Genomic DNA, 19,351 nt, shown 5'->3' with positions numbered 1-19,351 from the left:
CGAATGTTAAAAAAAGTTTAGGTTGTTCTTTTATTAAACTCCTCATTTAAACTGTTTTTTTTTTTTATTTTTACACACAAAAAAATATATTGTAACTCAAAATCAAAATCATATGCACAATTTGTTGGCAAAATATAAGCTCTTATAAAGTATCACTATTTAAAATATTGTCATTAAATTAAAATGCACTTATACTTTAAATAACTACTTTGTGCCATGCAGTTATAATATAAAAGTTTTTTTTTTTAACATTTAGGGATTGCTCATGGCAACTATTAAACTTATAAAGTGTTTCATAAAAATTATCGGATAGAATTCAAAATAATTCCAGTAAAAACTCCCACATCTAATCGTTCATAAATATTGACGGAGCGGGTGGGAGGTCGTTTTTATAAGTGCCGGAATGATGTTCGAATAGGGGCTCAAAATTCTTTATGGCATTGTCAATAGTCGCGGTTGAAATGGGTCAGCAGGTAGAGCCTCTCTCCCTACGCTGCGCATACTCATTGCTTGCTCCCATTCGCTTTTTGCCCACCTTTCGACTCGGGCGCCTCCACTATTGTTAAAACGCATTTCTCTCACGTGGGAACCTCGTCGTGCTTTACCGCGCTATTCTCAAGCAGCCGCGGTGTCGAAAACACGTAATGAGTTCGTAATTTCTGTTATCAAAGAGACACGCCTTGTGACATGAAAACTGAGGATTACCGGCATGTAAGGTGATTGGATTGTTCCGGTGAAATTTTTGAGTGATGGTCAAACAGATTTAGTGACTGGCCTCTTCCTATTAGATAAGCTATCGTTATGGAAATTCTGCCGGTAAGTTTTTTTATCTCTCTACTAATAAGATTATGTTGCATCTGTGTTAGTTTTTTTATGCTTATCTTTAGATAAAAGCTCGTATCGTTGGGTTCGTGGTGCAGTACAAATACTGAGAGGAAAAAAAAGTTACATTGAAGTTATATTGTACAAGTTTTATAAGGTTTTATTAGTTTATAATGTAATAAAAAATAAAATTTTTGGTAACTTGTTTAGCTTAACATCATTTCCTCAATATTTTTTAATTTTAAATAAACAGGCTATCAGCAAAACATAACATACATTTTCATATATTTAACTATCATTACCTATTGCAGGAATATACAGTCCTGGCCATAATTAAGTATAATTTATCTAAACGTTGATAAAATAATAAAAAAATATTATGAGCAGGTTCTCTAAATGATATTAAAACAACAAGCTCTAAATAAATGATATTTAATTAATTATAATCAAGATATTGTAAGCATTATATACTTACGATAAAGTGATATTATAAATCAAAAATAATTTAATACTTAATATATAAGTGTACAGGCAAAAGTGTTTAAGTATTCTATCCTTGAAAGTTCTTTATCCAGATTCAATAAAATTAAATTGATTGTAGGTGTTGCACACACTGGCAATTGGGTCTCGGATGTTAATTTTGTGTTCTGGGATATTAAATACTTTTGTTATTTAACGACGAGGCGAACGCCTTTATTGATATTCTCACGACTATTGTATTGTTGAAATTCTCTTAATTCCGTATGTAAATAATAATATACTATTATACAATTATACATTAATTTCTTATAAATTATAAATAACAGGTTAGACAAAAATTTCCTTCGCATTTTATATATTTTTTTTTATTTAACCATAGTACATAAGTGCTATTTCTTCGATGAATTTTTGACGTCTAGTACTTTCGGCAGTCTCCTCATAATTTTAAACATAGCTTGCCATACTATGTGCTTAAAGACTTTTCCCGGCACCTATTAAGCTTACATTTTTTATGCGCAATGGATAAACATAATTAATAGAATAATCGTAATTAAGTTAAACACGATATCTATTAAAATTGTAAATTATCATGTCGATAATTTATACTTCGATACATTTTTGCGTGACAATTCAGTTGAGCCGTGATCCACGTACTTGAGTAATGTTGATGGCCCAGTGGCCATTAGCTTTTACGATTTTACGTAACGCTTGGATTTAATCTTGTACATAAAAGGTTTAATTTTACTTTCATCCAATAAAGGCCTTTTTAAATGCCTAAAGCGGAACTGTTTGATTATAAAAGTTCTTTTTCTGAGACTGTTTTGTTGCCGATGCTTAAACTTATTCTTGTGTTTCTACTGTTAGAAGACGACTCTCCTTTCAGCTCAGGAATACTAAGAGATTATTAACACCTTTAAAAATAGGCGTATTTATTTAGACCACACAAACGTGATGACTTACGGTATTAAAACCTGGTGTCATTTCGGGCGTCATTGGCAAACTCGAACTCGCTGAGCAAGCCATGGAGAGGGCTATGTTCGGGATTGTAGCAAAATTAAATAAGGAACGCGGAGATCCGTAAACGAATGAACCAAGATATTTCAGTGGTTGTAGTGGTAGTGCGTAGGTCGCTTAATGCGCAGAACGGATTGCCGCTGGCGCTTTAAGGTTCTGAAGAGGAAACCACGGATACGCAACTGCAGCGTAGCACGCCCACCCACAAGGTGAACAGACAACTTTCTTAAGTTCCTGGGAAAACGCTTTGGATTGCTGTTGCTATGTCTAATAGTGGACCACCTATAGCTGAACTGAAGGTGGTGACGAGACAAAAATTTAAAGTTGGTCGTGATTGAACGTATTATATTCATTGGGGTAGGTAACCTTATATCCAATGATTCAGCATTCGTTCACAAAGGTAGACTAAAATCTTGTTAAAATCCAAATAACCGCCAGGATAATGGAAGTGGGAACCCGTAAGCGAAGTTTTAAAAACCCTTTTAGTTGATAAGGTTTAAGTAACAGAGTAAATATTGTCTAGACACTTTCGCTGGACGGATTAGATGTTTCGTGTAAAGTATATAGATAATGCCATGGCATCGTGTTGTTACATTTAAGGGATTAGACAAAAATAAATAGAGGCTTATATTTAAACTGTTATTTCTTATGACAAATTATACATAAAATTAAAACGCTTCAAGTAAAACGAATAGTACTTAATAATAAATATTAAAAGATGTCTGAAATATTAACACTATTTATGTTTGACATAAATTTTAAGCCATATACAATATGCTATATATAATAATTAAAAGTTGTCTCCAAAGAAATTTTATGTTTGTTCAAGAGATTTATTGATTTTATATTTGTTTAGATTTGCATCTGAACTACTATTCATGCTAGGCTTAAAGCATGAAACATTCCAACGGATTGTAACAAAGTCCATATGTCCAATTTGCGTTAGCTAAGCATTCGTGATTTTTTCTAATCTTCTGAATTAATAGATAAAATATATATAGATTCTATGGTACTCAATTTAACTATATGAATTTTTCCTGCAAGGTGATCTCAAATCAGAAGTATACGGTATGAACCAAATACTTGGGCGCAAATGGAAGTAAATAATTGTTACAAAATGTTAGTCAACGAACTCTACCGGCTGAAACAACAATAAAATGTTACTATTTAATTAATTGAATAGACATTGTGGCTTACATTTTGGTAATATTTTTGGAAAACTGATGCTTTTTGTTAGTCATTTGTTATTTTTAACAAAATTTTTATATTAAATATTACATTTGTTTGTTTAAGGATAAATTGTAAGTAATATTTCTTTGTTGTCGGTGTAGTGTATTGTTTTATATTATGTATGTATTGAACGATAAAGGCTTAAATATTAATAAAACTCACCTTAAACAATAAAAATATACAGAAACTAACAGTAATATCCTTAAATTAGAGGAAGTTTGATTTTAATTTTTTACTGGATTACATTCATCGCTAATTGTAATAAAACAAGTATTAATTTTTTTAATAATAAACTTATTTTAAGATTATTGAAATATTTATGAGTTTATACTTATATCATATGTTAACAAATATTAAGACACAATTATTAACTACATAAGAGGTAATGGAACCCAAGCAATATCATTGATATAGAAAGCTTGTGTCATATAAAACATCCTTTGTTCGTTGATAGGAATTGTTAAGAGACAAATTTTAGATATCTTTTTCTTTAAATGTGTTGAAGAAAAGTTTTCTCAGAGTAGCTAAGTATTTTCGTTTCCTCGTGCAGTTTAGTTTAGTGTATAATCGTAGATTGACATATAATTTTGAGGTGTAATTTTAATAGCATATCACTTCACCCGTAGGATGTCCACAACTGGATTTGGGCCTCTTTCATAGATTTCTAAATGACCTTTTGGGAGCGGCTTACATTCAGTATCTCCCGATGAACTTGACAAAATCGTCCCTCTACCTTTTAGGAGGACGTCATACACTACGCTTGCCATCCGTGGTCTCCAGAAGCTTTGAGGCATCAGTTCTGTGCACTATGTGGATACTATCTTTTTTTTGTCCCTGATTACATCTCTTAGCCTGTGCTGATTACATCTTTTATAGTAGCCATATTTTAAAATAGTGCCTTAGAAAACTAGATTATCTAGATATTTCAAGGCTGCAAATGCAACGGAGATTTCTTTATTGACAGATGTGACTTTTTACATGGGCACCTACTATCGCGTAATATGCTTTTTTGTTTTTTATCTACATTACAAAAAACTTGATTAGCTGGTAAATTGTTTAAATACCAAATCAGGATCAACTGTTTTCTGTTATTTCTTTCGTCTACTGTTAAATGTTTAAAAACTTTTTGTGCGCAATTGAGAAAATTTAAAGTATACGAGCATATTCTAACCAATAAAAAGTTTGCAAATCACTTGATTCTCTTAAAGTCACACGATAGATTGCTCTTGAACTATACAACTCATTGTTTTAAACAATTGCGCCTGTCTGTGAACAATGTACATCGTTCACGGAGCTTCGCGAAAGCGTATTTTCTCTGGTATCACACTATTTAACGTTTCAACTAATTCTATGTCATTATATCTCTCAAAATGTAATTTAAAAAATTATACATTATATTGTTTACATGTGAACTACGTAATTGGAGATATTGCTATAATATGCATGACTTAACAAGTATGTAATTGTTCGAAAGTGTAAGTGCGACATTTTGGTATATATGAGCAGACCGAAATGGTGAGTAAAGAGAGTTAACGCGAAGTAAGAAAGTCTGACGTCAAATGACAATCATTCTCGTGTCATATGTAGTAACATTATAGTCTAAGAACCCGCAACGCTCTACTTTAATTTTTTATAAAAGCTGAAAGAGTCTCACTACTTGACTACCGCACGATCAATCTGTCTCAAAATCGTGAACAGCGTGGGCTATCCGTGGTAGAATCAATGGTCCAAAACGCGCACACATGTACGAACCTCATCTTGCAACAGGAGTACGACAGGAGTAAAATTTTTTGTACAAATTTACGGACCTTTCTACTCCGTTAACTCATTACTGAGGTTCTGTAAAATCCCCCAGGTTGACGGCATTAACATCATTAGATGCAATACAAATATTTAACTAATGGCGGCCTTATTAAGGTACCAAAGGTGTTTAAAATAACAACTTACTTTCGTCACATGTTTTGACCATTCCAAACCTAAGCCAGTCTTGTCGGCTGTTACTTGCCAAAGTCAAAACAAGCAAACATTTAAAGCCACTTATTTCTTGTAAAAAGTGGCGAGGAATATAATATAGCTTACTTAATGTAATTTCTAGTTTATGGCAGATTTTTAAATAATTCTATAACACTCTTTTATCCACTCCTATTACAGCGAAATAAAAATACACTATTATGATAAATCCCCATATATATAAATATATATGTGTATACACCTAGCATTGAGGGTTGACGAGCGCATTTTTGAAATTAAAATGTACCCCCCCAATGTGCTCCCCTTGACCGTTATTATTTATCTCTTAGGCGACCCTTACGTTAACGACGGGAGAGGAGACGGTGGGGTTCTATGCGTCGTTTTCAACTAGTCTTATTATATATTCCATATAGCAAGGCCAATGTCCCTCAGTAGAAGTCATACGACTAAATGCAATCATAATGACGATCAATATATATATTGATTGATATTATATATATATATATATATATATATTATACATATATTGCACGCACGCGATAAATCTAAAAAAACAAAGATCATTGTCCATCTTGTATATTAACACATAAAAAATGCATTTACTTTCAAAAATGCACGCGCTGTAAATGCACGTTGTAAAATGCAGAGTTTTGTTATTATCGTTTTCGTTGAAGATATTAGCGATAAACTCTACCAACATTAAATTTTAGAGACTTTTTATTCTAAAACCTGGGCTAACAGTATTTTTGCAAATTAATCTGTTAGTTCAATCAGTAAAGTTTAATTTCAATTTTAATTACATTTAACGTACTAGCAATATAATAATTTCCGCCGTAGCACGTCCATAGCCGGAAGCAAGCCTCCTTTATAATGTTCCAATAGAACTATTTGCAAGAGGCTTACATGCTTCAGGTTCACACTTTCTTCAGCGTGCCAATCCGCTTGGCTGTAATTTAGTTTCGTTCCTACGAAAATATTATTCCTGTATAAAATAAAGATTTACTTCACAATCAACCAAAAAAAAAAAAAAATAATAATCGCAAGCCCTTTGTCCAATTGGAAATAGGTTATTTTTAACTAACAATAAACCCTTCTCTGGTCAGTTTCGAACATTACCTATATATTATAATAGATCAAAAGGTCTTTGTACTATATGTGAAGTCATAATATCCATTGCGTTATGTTTGTGTAATATTATTTCTATTATAACATAGCAGACTGTTGTAAACAATAACTAGAACTACGCGAATGATTATAATTGTGCGGCAGGCAATAACCGATAAACATGTTGTAATTACGACTGAGTCGCTTTCGTTGGCCGCGACAGTGAAATGAATGGCCGTCCGCATATGAAATTATAATGTACGACGGCGACTTGAGAGACCTTGATCTCGTTAATGAGACTATAGTATTACAAAAGATTTTTAAGTGAAAGTGTTTTGAGCACTTCCTTTTATTTAAAATAATTTCTCGGAGTCGTAAGAAGTGCTTTACTTTAATAACAACATTCTTTTTAATCTGTGGTATATATTCAACGAATACTTCACGAATAAATCAGTTAATATAATTTTTTTTTATTAAAAAAAACTTAAAATGTGTAACTTATAATTATTAAATTTAATTGTTATTATACAGGATGATTGACAATTAATGTGTGGCATGTACATTCTATCCAAAAATAGTTTCAGAAAAGATAAATATCATAATAACATTGTAAGAAAAAGCGTCTCTAGTTTCCAGATTACTACATATTAACATTAACTATTGTTTACTATTTGTTCATGCACACTTTATAATACCAGAAGTTATTACCCTGTCGCATTCCAGTAGAAAAAGTGTAATAAACATATATCAGAGTGAAACTTTATACATGATTGTAAATAAAGCTAAAATTTTTAACGCTTTTTACTGATAAATAGGCTATATATTTACCATTTAAAAAAATGTTACACCAATTACCCTGTATATTATATAATCATAATTTATTTAAATTCGATATCAGAGTCTGCCGTTTAGATAAGTAAGTTTTTATTTATTTCATCTAATGTTACAATCTTCCAATTATAGAAAAAGTGTGTGGGATTTTATGTTAAAATATTTTAATTGACTGTGTTTCTATCAGATCTGATTACTGGTAATGTATGTGGATTTTTTTCAATTAATTCTTTCCAGTAGGTAATATTTTAACAAACGCGTTTTACTTCAGCCCTCTGTTATTGTAAATAAGAAATATTTATGAGAGCTTGAGCTGTTTTTTTTTAATTCTTATTGCTTCTCTTTTGTCTTGAAGCCAGTTCTGTTACATGTTTCTTAATTAAACATATTATGGCATTCAAAATATAACATAATGTACGTAAGTATTTATAGTGACGACGCCTCAATTATAACTTAACGAAGAATACCAGCATAGCTCAGCGGTTTTGCAAGTTGAAGTGTAAGTGAAGCGCACAAAAAAGATGCCTGTCTATAAAATTTGTGTAATTTTATAGAAAGTCTATAAAATTACACAGACAAGCGTAAATTAGGACGTCTTACCCACAGGGTAGACAGACGATTTTGTTAGGTTCATCGGAAGACAGAATATAGGTCGTTTCCGATAGGTATTATTGGAAATCTATGTGGAGGCCTACATTTAAAAGTGACGGTGATGTATTATAGGTTCTGCTGTAATAGAATATATCGTATAAAGGTTTTCTAAAATTCATACGGGAACTAAAAAGGTTATCAAGAAAATAATGTTATGAGTGAGATGTAAAAGGAAACATACACTTGCCAAACCAATTGGATACCCGAAAGCAGCAAATATATACGAATGATACTTACGAAATGTTCTCTTTCTTTATTACGTTAATGTTTTCTTTAACTTTCGCCGCTTTTCATACATTTGTTATGAGAATATCATTTAAAATAATACACATTTCGTATTTAACAGATTCATTGAAATTGTTTACTTGGCCAATTTTAATAAATAAATCGTAATTTTTAACCTTTTTCATTAATAATAATATTATAACAAAAAATTAACTGTTATGTTCTGATATCAGATCTTTTAGCGAAAGGCTGCTTAGGAGACCATTTTTGGAGCTTCTATATATGCCACTAAATAGTTATAAATGAGTGCACAGTAGCTTATGACTTTGGATGGAAAAACGCCTACCATAATTTACGATGTATTAAGATTAGCTCAATGGATACATTTAAAAATTGTAATTGTAATACTTATTACCTCAATAATACTGTAGCTGCAATTGAGAGACTCTTTGAGCTAAGTCTAACCCTCTTCCTTAGTGGTTTTACCCGTAAATCCGTACTTTTATATTTAATAATATTTTTTCCCTGACAGTGAGAAAGTATTGAAAGTCCTACCTAATTGATTAATAATATCGAGGTGCTACGAGGTTTTGTTATATAAACTCCTATATAAGAGTTAGTTTCCGTTCGATATCTTAAGATTTTAAATAGTCGTATCGTGTCGTAACTCACTAATTTTTCTTGCGGGTCGAGGTTTGTCGGCAAGTGAACACAGATTTATAATTCTAAATTTGAAATAAAATGAAAATTTTTTATATAACAATAAAAATCTCGCTACACACTAACAATGTCATTCTCGTCAAAACTGTTTATTACAGTTTAATCAGTACATCGTGTGCATCACAATCTTTAAACATTGTCGGTCACGATGTCGAGCGATGCTTTCTCCACCACTTCTCACCCCATTTGTCGTCGCTGCGCGTTATAGAGATCTTGCATTGTTAATTCTAGCCTGCATTCCTTTTACAAATAGCCTATCATACAGCTGTCACATTTGCTATTTGTTTTTTCAAATAAGCGCTTTGCTAACGAGCGGTCGTGACGTGACAGTTTTGTATTGTTTTCTCAAAAGTAAGAGTATCGGATACCACACGAATGTATTTGGTACGTTTGTACTGAGTTCGGATACATAGTAATGTTGAAATGGTTAACTTCATTGAAGTATTTTAATGTTAAGTAAGCATGAGTGGTTTATGTACTGGGTGTACTATATATTAATGTCAAATGATTTAAAGAAATATTTATCGCATATTTTCAAAACTATTGCGACTACAAAGAGTAAATAATTTTATTTCATCCTGTAATTTCTATGTAAGTGTTGTTGTACTATTACTAAATGCAAATATTAATTTTTATATATTTTTTTAATTTTGTTATCGGCAAAATCGATAAAAGTTCTATAAATTACATACAATAATGGCCTAACTTTGATATGAAATATTTTGTTATGCCATGTGTTCTGTATTTAATTCTACCAACCTGTAAAATTGTAATATATACGTCGTTTTAGTGACTAAGCTTTATAGTACCATCGAAAGTCTCGACTCGTGTCGTTTCTATTTTTTTTTTCAAACTCAGAGGACGACGAGCTCTTATCTCCATTGAAAGAAAGCTTTTTAAAAGGACCATAGATCCATCGGCATAGGATTGGACAGTCCCCGAAAATTTGACTTAATCGATTGTTGTTATCGAGCTACTATATACTTTTACTTTGTAAAGCGTTAGCATTTGGGAAATTGTGGCAAAAGAAATTCCAGCAATACTTTTTTATATTTTGACATAACCTAGTCGGTTCATCACTGAGGCGTGGCCTAGTGTGGTTGCGATAAAGATTATTTTTGTTTTGGATAATTATCGTTATATCACCTAGAAAGATGGTTCAGGGCGATCTGCCATACGTACGTATTTCCTGGCCGCTTGATTTTGTTCGCACCTTTACGATAACGGGTGAGCGGCTGCGGCTCTAACCTAAGATGTTGTGGCACTAAACTGCCGTCATTGAAACTGCGGTAGTATGCGAGTTCCTGTAGCTTTGACTCTGAAGATGTTCAGATGGCACAGAATGCCACTAGTAATCGAAGGCATGGTACTGTCTATTAACAACTTTATAACAAAGGAATTACCTAAAGGGGTTTATGTCACGCTTGTATGTAAAAGAAGAAATGTACTTTTTCTGAAATACTTAATTGTACAGGATTTTGGATTTTGGAAATCCATAGTCGATAGTACATCTCCAGGAATATTTAATGGCTGCTGAAATTGAAAAACTGTTGAAAAATAAAATTACACTAAAATTAATTATTAATGAAACGTTCTCGTCATAATTATTTTTTAATATTTAAGAACTCCGCCGCTGGCATAGATTCTCCCTCCGAAATATCTGACAGGATCAGTAAGAATCGGCCTGGATTCAGCGTTCCCACAAGGTGGACAAAAAACGTTGCTTTCCCGGTCCGTAGTCTTCTCTCCAGAACCTTAAGGTTTCAGGGTTATCTGTTTTATGCGCTATATGGACTGCTCACTGCAACTTTAACTTGTCAATTCGCAGGAGTATGACTATATATATTCTGTATATTCGCTTTTTGATCCGATCTTGTAAAGAAAACACGACCGACGTGAATACCCTTTTAAATGCAAGTCGAAGCTTATGATGTGATTTCTTTGTAGTCTGTGATGCTTCTCAGATAAATGGGGATGTGTCTAGACATAGTCTGGTCAATATCTAAGAGCCATTTTATTGAATAGGTTGATTTAATTAATTTTATTTGTATTTTAATGACCAATGAAAAAAATCTAACTATTTTTAAAATATATTTGACTTATATGTGAAAGATATATAGATACAAATATACATACTAACTATATATACAAATTAGTACTTGTAGTATCTTTCTAAATATAGTAACTACTAATACTACTACTAGTAAGTAGGACTATCTCATTTGTTGCTCATTCGTAAGAGGGCAAATCACTTTTAAAGTTAAAAACTTAATGATTGCTTGCCTGATGAAGTTATTGTTAGACGACATTGGTGTTAAAGTGTAGATATATCGAAATTATTATTTTTGTATAAAAATGCGTATTAAACGTATATTATTATTTTATTAATTAGTTTAATCATATTATTATCTATTTTTTAGAATTGACCTTAGTCTGTTTTGTCTTACTTCGATAAAAAAAAACACCGAATTTCTCTGTAATAAGATTCTTCAACATAAAGCGCGCCCTGGTTTGGGAAAAAGCCTCAACAAATTCAAATAGTGTTATTTTGTAGTTCTCTCCACAATATCCTTAATACATTAGTAGAGAAACTTATTTCCGAGCTTTATTTTTACTTATAAAATTTTTTAATATTTAGTTTGATAAAAGACTTAAATTTATTACTTATAATAATAGTAATACAACCGTATATATACGGTAAATAAAATATCCATTTCAATACGGATTTTTTTTTGTATTTATTATAGATTCTTAAAATTACGTAAATAGTTATGTGGACGTCTGCCATGCAATACAAAATGTTGTCGAGGATAAACGTACTATGGAATATATTACGCGATTGAATCTGAAAGTACTTTCACTTCGCAATGACCTTTGTTCGTGCGACCGGCGTTTAACATAAACTACATTCAGCTACTAACGTTTACTTAAAATTTTCCAATATTTAACTAAATTATTCAGATTTAAGATTTAGTTTTTAGTAAACTGTTTTATTAGTCATCCAATACTTCACATGCCAAGTTTTATTTTTAGAAATTGATATGCTTATTTTTAGGTATTTGAATCTATTTTTGGCGACTTGTAAGTTTTTATTTCTATTAATTTAGTTTGTTAAAAACTTATTCTTTTAATCTTTACGTTAGTCTCGCTGGCCTGTATCGCAGATATAAGAGTGTTAACAAATACGTTTTGTTTATAAATTGTTTATAAACAATTTTTTGCGATCAATTACTTTTTCGAAACAATGTAAACGTAAAACCAGAACGTAAACGTTCATCGCTTTGTTTATGTGTGCTCAACCGCTTCAAATTCAATTTATTCGTTAATCAAATCAAATATTTATTTTCCTGGCGCTGTCCTCAAAATACTTACCGAGCCATATGGCCCCAATAGTATTTTCTCCATCTGTGTTTAACACTCACAGCGCCAGACCCAAGTGATGGTTTTCAATAAAAAATATTTTTTTTTGTTCGGAAATGTTTAAAACAAAATAATAATCATATATTGTTTTTTACACCCCTTTTTTCTTGGATTTTTGTCCGTGTAACATTTAGATACACGTGGCCTGAGAAATAGTTCATTAGAAATTCATACCTCCCAGGCCATAAGAAAAACGGTCGACCAGGAAAAACAACTGACGGAAAACAACGAAAAGCTTCCCAAGTTGTAACAAAATGTTCTATTTGGAAGTGACCTCTTGTAAAAGTTGTTTCAATGTTTCATTTCACTAATCAATCAATTCACTAATTTTTTGTTTCAAATTCAATTGTTTATAATTATTTTTTTACTATTTAGTCTTTAGAAATAAAATATTTAATTTTTGTGTAATAGATGTGTAGAAAACGTGTTCCTACACGGCGTGTTTACTAAGTAGAAGATGTGTTTACTTTAGAATACACAGTGTTCCAGACGCTGTGTGATAAAAAGATGCAAATGGCGCTTAAGATGTTAATCAACACACGCTATTTTTTTCTATTTTTAAAAAAAATGCAAACCCGGGGTCATTAAAGTGATTGCATCCTTAATAGCGGTCAAAATGTTGATATATTTTGATATGTCTTGCTCTAAGGTTAGTGCTTCTTGGATATGATGTGGATCTATCAACAATGTTGCCATGTATTTGTCTGACAGAAGACTTACTAAGTGACACGTGTAAGAAATAATTTTCGTAGTTTTAAATTTTGTAATAAAAAAAGAAAGTACTTACAAGAATATTTAATTATGGTTTCTTGGGAAATAAATGTAACCTATGTGTGATATTTATATAACTAAGGTGAAAAATTACCACCTAGAATAAATTTATATGCGGTGGTAAAAGCGCTCCTATTATTAGCAGGAAAAGCAAATTCTCTGTGAAATCTGTTGAAGATAACTTGATAAATTTTCTCTTATTATAGTAGTTTTATCTGTGAAAAATACATTTTAAATAACTCATTATTAAATAACGATGTTGATGATTACATATTCCCTAAACCTTACGCAACAACAAAACACTCACTTCATTTTGCATTTCAGTTATCCTTCAAAGGAACGTGACCGATGTTCAGAGTAGCCAAATAATCGATTTTCACTTTTCATCACGTCTTCATGTGAACACGTCCAAACGCTTGCGTATGCGAAGGCGTACGGTACTACAATTTCGAAATTCGAACTCTATACGAGAATCGCATTGATTTGATTGTAGGTTGTTCGTGATTTTATTTACAAAGACAGTTATTTATTTTTCTTCTTCTGCCAAGAATGTTGCATCAACGGCCACGTAATTGATCTATTTGAAGAATTTTAATACATCTCTTACGCAATGCGAGTTTAAATATTTTTACAATAAAGATTAATAAAAACAAGTAGGTTTTTAGCGCAATGCTGTTTATATACCATTATAAATATTTAGTTATAGTAATAATTTTACATTATATTAATAATAGTGAAATATATACTCATTTTGTGAACATTCACAAAGATCTAATTTGTGGGTGTGACGAAAACAAACAAACTCATCAAAATGTTTAGTTTAGTCATTGCATCTTAAACCAATCAATATCCGAGCAAATGATTCCAAGAGAGAGATGTTTGATAATGAAGAGTCTTTCTTCAAATTAAAGTTGATTATCACTCTGTTTTATAAAAAAATATTTGTACATACTGATTTAAAATAAATCATCGAAAACCACTCACTCTTCCGATTGCTTTGAACTCTTGTTATGAGAAAAGAGAAAAGAACAAAGAATAGAATTCTGTGGGAAAAAAGTACAATAGACAGAATACATCACCTTGAATGTTTCACAGTATTTTCTAATTACTAAAGCACGTGGCATATAATCCTTTTTTATACAATTAATTATTAATTCAAATAAGCGAGAGCAAAATTCCGCACATAAGATCCATCGGAGATAGCATATGCATGAATGCTTTAAAGGGGTGAATACACAGCTCATTCGTAAGCAAAAAGTCTTATCATTTTTACAACTATTTCCAATTACCCAGTATAAAGGGATAAATCTGAGATATGTTACATTAGCTTCATTTTCCTTTTTGAATGCGATAGGGTAATAACTTCTGGCAGTAAAAAAGCTGGCAGGGACAGATAGTAAACAATTATTAATTTTAATAACTTATTTACTACGTAGTTAGTTATTAATTATATTTATATTTATTAAAGATAACACAACCATTGATTTTAACATGAAGTGTGCTCAACATTAATTGATAGGAAATGGGTATGTATGACAGAATATTCACCCTTTTCAAGCATTTACATCTATCGTTAGTCACATTGTATCTTAACAAATACTAAATAAAAATTATGTATGCATTATTTTTATTAAAAGTTTAAAAACCTTTTTTGTAATATTTTCGAAAATATGGCGTAAAATGATTAGTTTTTATAAAACAATCGAATAAATCAATGAAAGATAATAAAAAATGTCTCTTTTTTCAGATGTTCCCGATTATAATTATCGTTACTCTTGCGAGGTGTAATAGTGAACCGATATCAAGATATAGCTACATTAACGGAAATGGCTATGTTAACGGAAATAGCCCTTCACAGTTTGGAGATCTCTTAAAACCTCCACCTCCTTCTCTACCTATAGCCCCAGTGCCATTTTATGGAGGCAAAGCACAGCGGCAAATTAAAGATCTAGGATATCACTATCAGGCTACTTCTTCACCTGCTGCACCCTCCGTCCCACCACCTTCAGATTTTAAATTTCCTGCTCCTTTCTACAAGCAATATAACTTTAATTTTGTACCTCCTCCTCAACCCTTTACGACAACTCCGTCCCCTACATTTTTCCAAAAAATTTCAGGATGGATTTTCCCCTCACAACAAAGTGCTGCAAGCGCACATAATTTAAATATTGAGTCAATAAAAAAAGATTGCAATCCTTGTAATCAAGTGCCATGGATCCCAGTGATAAAATACAATTTAGGTGATAAAAGTATTCGACAGAGTCATAGTCCGACTTACGGTCCCCCAAGTCCAACAGCATTAGCTCAGAATGTAGCTCAATATCGTCCGCAACCATTTAACATTCCATCTCACAATCAGAAACCAAACCATGTATCATTTACAACACCTAATATTCATCAAAGCGTTCAAGATCAATCAAAATTTAGTGGCAGTGCATTTGGAAATCCCAGTGTAACTTATGGGACTCCTAGTGTCAGACAGCAAATATCATTTGCCTCTCAAAATCCTTCAAGCTCAGTATATTCTTTACCAAGTCCTTCATATGGTTTCCCACAACTTTCAGTGCAACAGTCGACATTAAGCTTGTCAGGACATGTGCCACCGTCTGAAGTGTTTTCTTCAACATACAAACCAACATCATATATCACACCAGTACATTCTCTTGAAGCTGTTTCCCAAGCTACAACGATTTCACCCGTAAAACATCACACTTACTTTCCAAACTTACAGCAAAATCAGTCGCCAATAGAAAATGATTTTGAAATATTAAAGGCCATATCACCACCAGATAATCAAGAGCTACCAAAAGTTTCATATTCAACAGGATTTAAGAACTCTTATGGTGAAGATATAAGTAACTCTAATGGGTTAGATGTTTCCTATTCATTTACATCAATGGGAGCTGAATCAAGTAAAATAAAAACCCGAGTGGCGCCTGATAATATCTTGAAATCTTTTGAACCTAATATCTCCGTAGCACTGGCAAATCCTGCTCCTTTTACCCTTAACAAAGGTAGAAATATTCACACTTTACAACCAGTAGCTTTGCCCAATTTAAGCGTTTCCCCGTTGCCACCTATTTTTAATGCCCGTCCTTTTCGGCCCATCATATCTACAACTTTACCGTCCGCCATATTGAATGGACTAAATTACTTAAAGAAATCACCCAATAGCGTCATTGTAACTCAAAGTGTACCAATTACAGAATTTGTTCATTCTATTGAATATCCGACCACCATAATTGAGTCTCCAGTGATAGATATTGATGCCACAAAAAGCTCTGATCAAAATAAAGCGTATAGAACTATCCCAAATAGTTACGTAATAGATGAAGCTCGGGATATATCTCCACAAGCTTCAGAAGATCATATATCATCAGCTAAGGTAAATAATGACTTTAGTTTTGAAACTACTGGTGCTGAAGTTGGTAATACTCTCTTTGATAATAATTTTCCAACTGATATGCGACAAGACTCTTATGTACCAACAAACCACAAGCCCGAATTCGCTGATTTGAGAGGAATTAAAGACGTGGACGTAGATAGGTATCGAACAGAAAGCAATCTTCAAAGCATTGATTCACCGCTGTTGTATCTAAAACCGAGTGCACCACACAAAAATTTCGAGAACTTTTTACACCCAGTGTCAACGCCTCTTACTACGTCTACAAGCCAGAATGAGTATGAAATATACGACGATGTTTCGACAACACCTGCACCCACACAATATACAACTAGCAGTGATGATGACATTAACACTAACCATAGAGATTTATTGTCTTCGCAAGATGGCCGGCAAAACAAAGCAAAGATCGTGCAAATAATTGTACCTTACATAACAGAACAAGGACAAAGAAATAACAACAAAGAACTAAGTCCAATCACACAAACACATCAACATTCTTCAACTGATGACGATTTTTTGGGAAGAAAAGTTCCTTCATTTACGGAAGCTGCTATTCAAAATACTGTCACAGAAACGTCGACAGTTCCAAATACAACAATAGAACAATCATCAACAGTTACAGAATATTATGATTCAGAATTAAAGAATATACCGACAGCATCGAATGATTTCTACGACGTTAAAGAACCGCCGTTCGATATAATTAAATTACAGCATACTATTGATGACTGGACAGAACAAGAATATTCTAATCACTATGCCACACCAGACAGAACTCGATCAAATGAAAAGTATGCTAAACAAATACCTGACGAGTATTTTACGACAGTGAATCCTAATGATCTCCAGGACCACACAACAATCGATTATAATTACGACGATTATGACCACGAAGGATCTAGTAGTGTGCAGCATTCAATAACAGAAACTAGGAACAGTACGTTTTCCAAGTTAACAAAAGAGTATAATGTAATAGATAAAACGAAAAATAAATTTTTATCAGAAAAAGGGGAAACAGACTCGGACGACGTACAAAAGTTACGAATATATACAGCAGCGTCATCTTTTCGGGGTACAACTGCGACGCCTGCACCATGGGGTTCGATACAGACATCAATATCTCCCCTTACGAAAGAAAAAGTTTATGTTGTAACATCAAAGCCCTGGAGAGACAAATCTGATACCACAAAAGAAACTAATCAAGAATCAGACAGGCTTGAATCCAAAAAAGTTGGCGATGATAAAATAATTACGGATGATTTTCTATTTAAGTCGCCTAGATTTTCCAATCGTCCACCTTTTGGTTTCACAGCTTCTGGTCCAATGTCGTTGGATTCTATTAAGTCTGATTCTTCCTATGGTTTTTCTAGAGGTTGGCATCAAAGTAGTAAGTATTTTGAGTCTTGAATCGATGTTCCTACAATCCTATTCTTCGTTATAACTAACTTATTTAATTTCTTCTTTCAGTAAACAATTTACGTAGTCTTTATCAAAGCGAAAGCATGCATTCTTCAGAAGGTGATGATAGTGCATAAATTATATACATACCATGGGTGAGGTTTTATTGAGTTAACATTGACCATTTCACTGCATGCAATAATAATAGGTTTAAACGTAAAATTTCAATAATACTCTATTTAAATATATCATAAATGCTTTTTATTTGGTAATTTACATTTTGTTTTCCTGTATAGATATATATAGATAACTGTTTAACTAAAATTATTAGCATTCGCGATGTGATTTTAAAATCCTTATAATATATTTTACACTTCACTTTTAGATATTGTTTTTAACAACAATTAAAAAAAAAATTATGTTTGTGTGTTACAAATTCATATACTTCCATTGTATTAAAAGAAAATAAATCTTTGTTTCTGCGTAATTTTCATGGTTATCCAGGTAATATCTAGCTCACAAATTCTTTTTGTATAATATGTTTATATACCAAAATGTATAGAATTACCTTATTATTTCATTTGTACTAGTATCTTTTAAATGCTTAAATAATATATGATAGTTTTATGTGATAAAGAAGTAATAGTATTTCTTTTATACATCGCCATTACATTTATTGGAAATTCGATGTAATAACTTAAAAATAAAAATGGGAATAAATTATTTTTTATGATAGAATGTCTATGAACATATGTTTATAGTTTTTATTATTGTAATAAAGAATTTACTCATATTTTTTTTCAGGATAAAACGCTATTCAGATGATGAACGAGCAATAATTTTTACAGTTATGGAAGCTGTGGCACAAAAATCACAGTGAATGAGTTAAAAACAATACTAATGGTGCGTAGAACAATACAAATGAAAAGGAAGCGGCATGAACCACTTCAAACGCCAAGTCGATGGACAGTTTATCCATAATTACTGTAAACTTTTTAATCGGCCAAATTAAGGAGAACACGACAATTACGTGTTCTCTTTTATTTGAACGCATATTATATTTAGATGAAGGGAACCAAAAAAGGGTATCGTTACACCCTTAATTTTTCTAAAAATATATTTTTAGATATGTATTTGTACGGTTAATTTTGCAATTTGGTATCCAAAGCGTCATTAACCAATGGACTTAATTACTAGATAATAAGTTTAAAAATGTAAATATACATGACAAATATTATTTTATGTGTAAATAAATTTATGTTAAAACTATCTATTTTATTTAAGAAACTCTCATATTTATTAATAATA

At 31.9% G+C, this 19,351-nt stretch overlaps 1 protein-coding gene across 1 annotated transcript; it reads left to right on the top strand.

Annotated features, from left to right (window-relative positions):
• Nucleotides 1-538: 538 nt before the first annotated feature.
• LOC137929055 (uncharacterized) lies at nucleotides 539-19,292 on the top strand. Its single transcript, XM_068772115.1, has 4 exons — nucleotides 539-816; nucleotides 14,987-18,032; nucleotides 18,113-18,198; nucleotides 18,848-19,292. The coding sequence occupies exons 1-3, from the start codon at nucleotides 802-804 to the stop codon at nucleotides 18,178-18,180; spliced, it is 3,129 nt and encodes a 1,042-aa protein (XP_068628216.1). The 5' UTR covers nucleotides 539-801; the 3' UTR covers nucleotides 18,181-18,198; nucleotides 18,848-19,292.
• The last annotated feature ends 59 nt before the right edge of the window (nucleotides 19,293-19,351 follow it).

Source organism: Battus philenor, unplaced genomic scaffold (assembly GCF_028537555.1).
Source record: "Battus philenor isolate CCGP_79_NKW_IND1 unplaced genomic scaffold, ilBatPhil1.0.hap1 SCAF_4, whole genome shotgun sequence".
Classification (NCBI taxonomy): Eukaryota; Metazoa; Arthropoda; class Insecta; order Lepidoptera; family Papilionidae; genus Battus; species Battus philenor.
This window is presented reverse-complemented; position numbering and strand designations above follow the sequence as displayed.

Excerpts from the sequence above, each read along its gene's own strand:
- LOC137929055 (XM_068772115.1), top strand. Across the intron at positions 18,033-18,112 it reads TAGAGGTTGGCATCAAAGTA|TAAACAATTTACGTAGTCTT; the intron begins GTAAGTATTTTG and ends TTCTTCTTTCAG.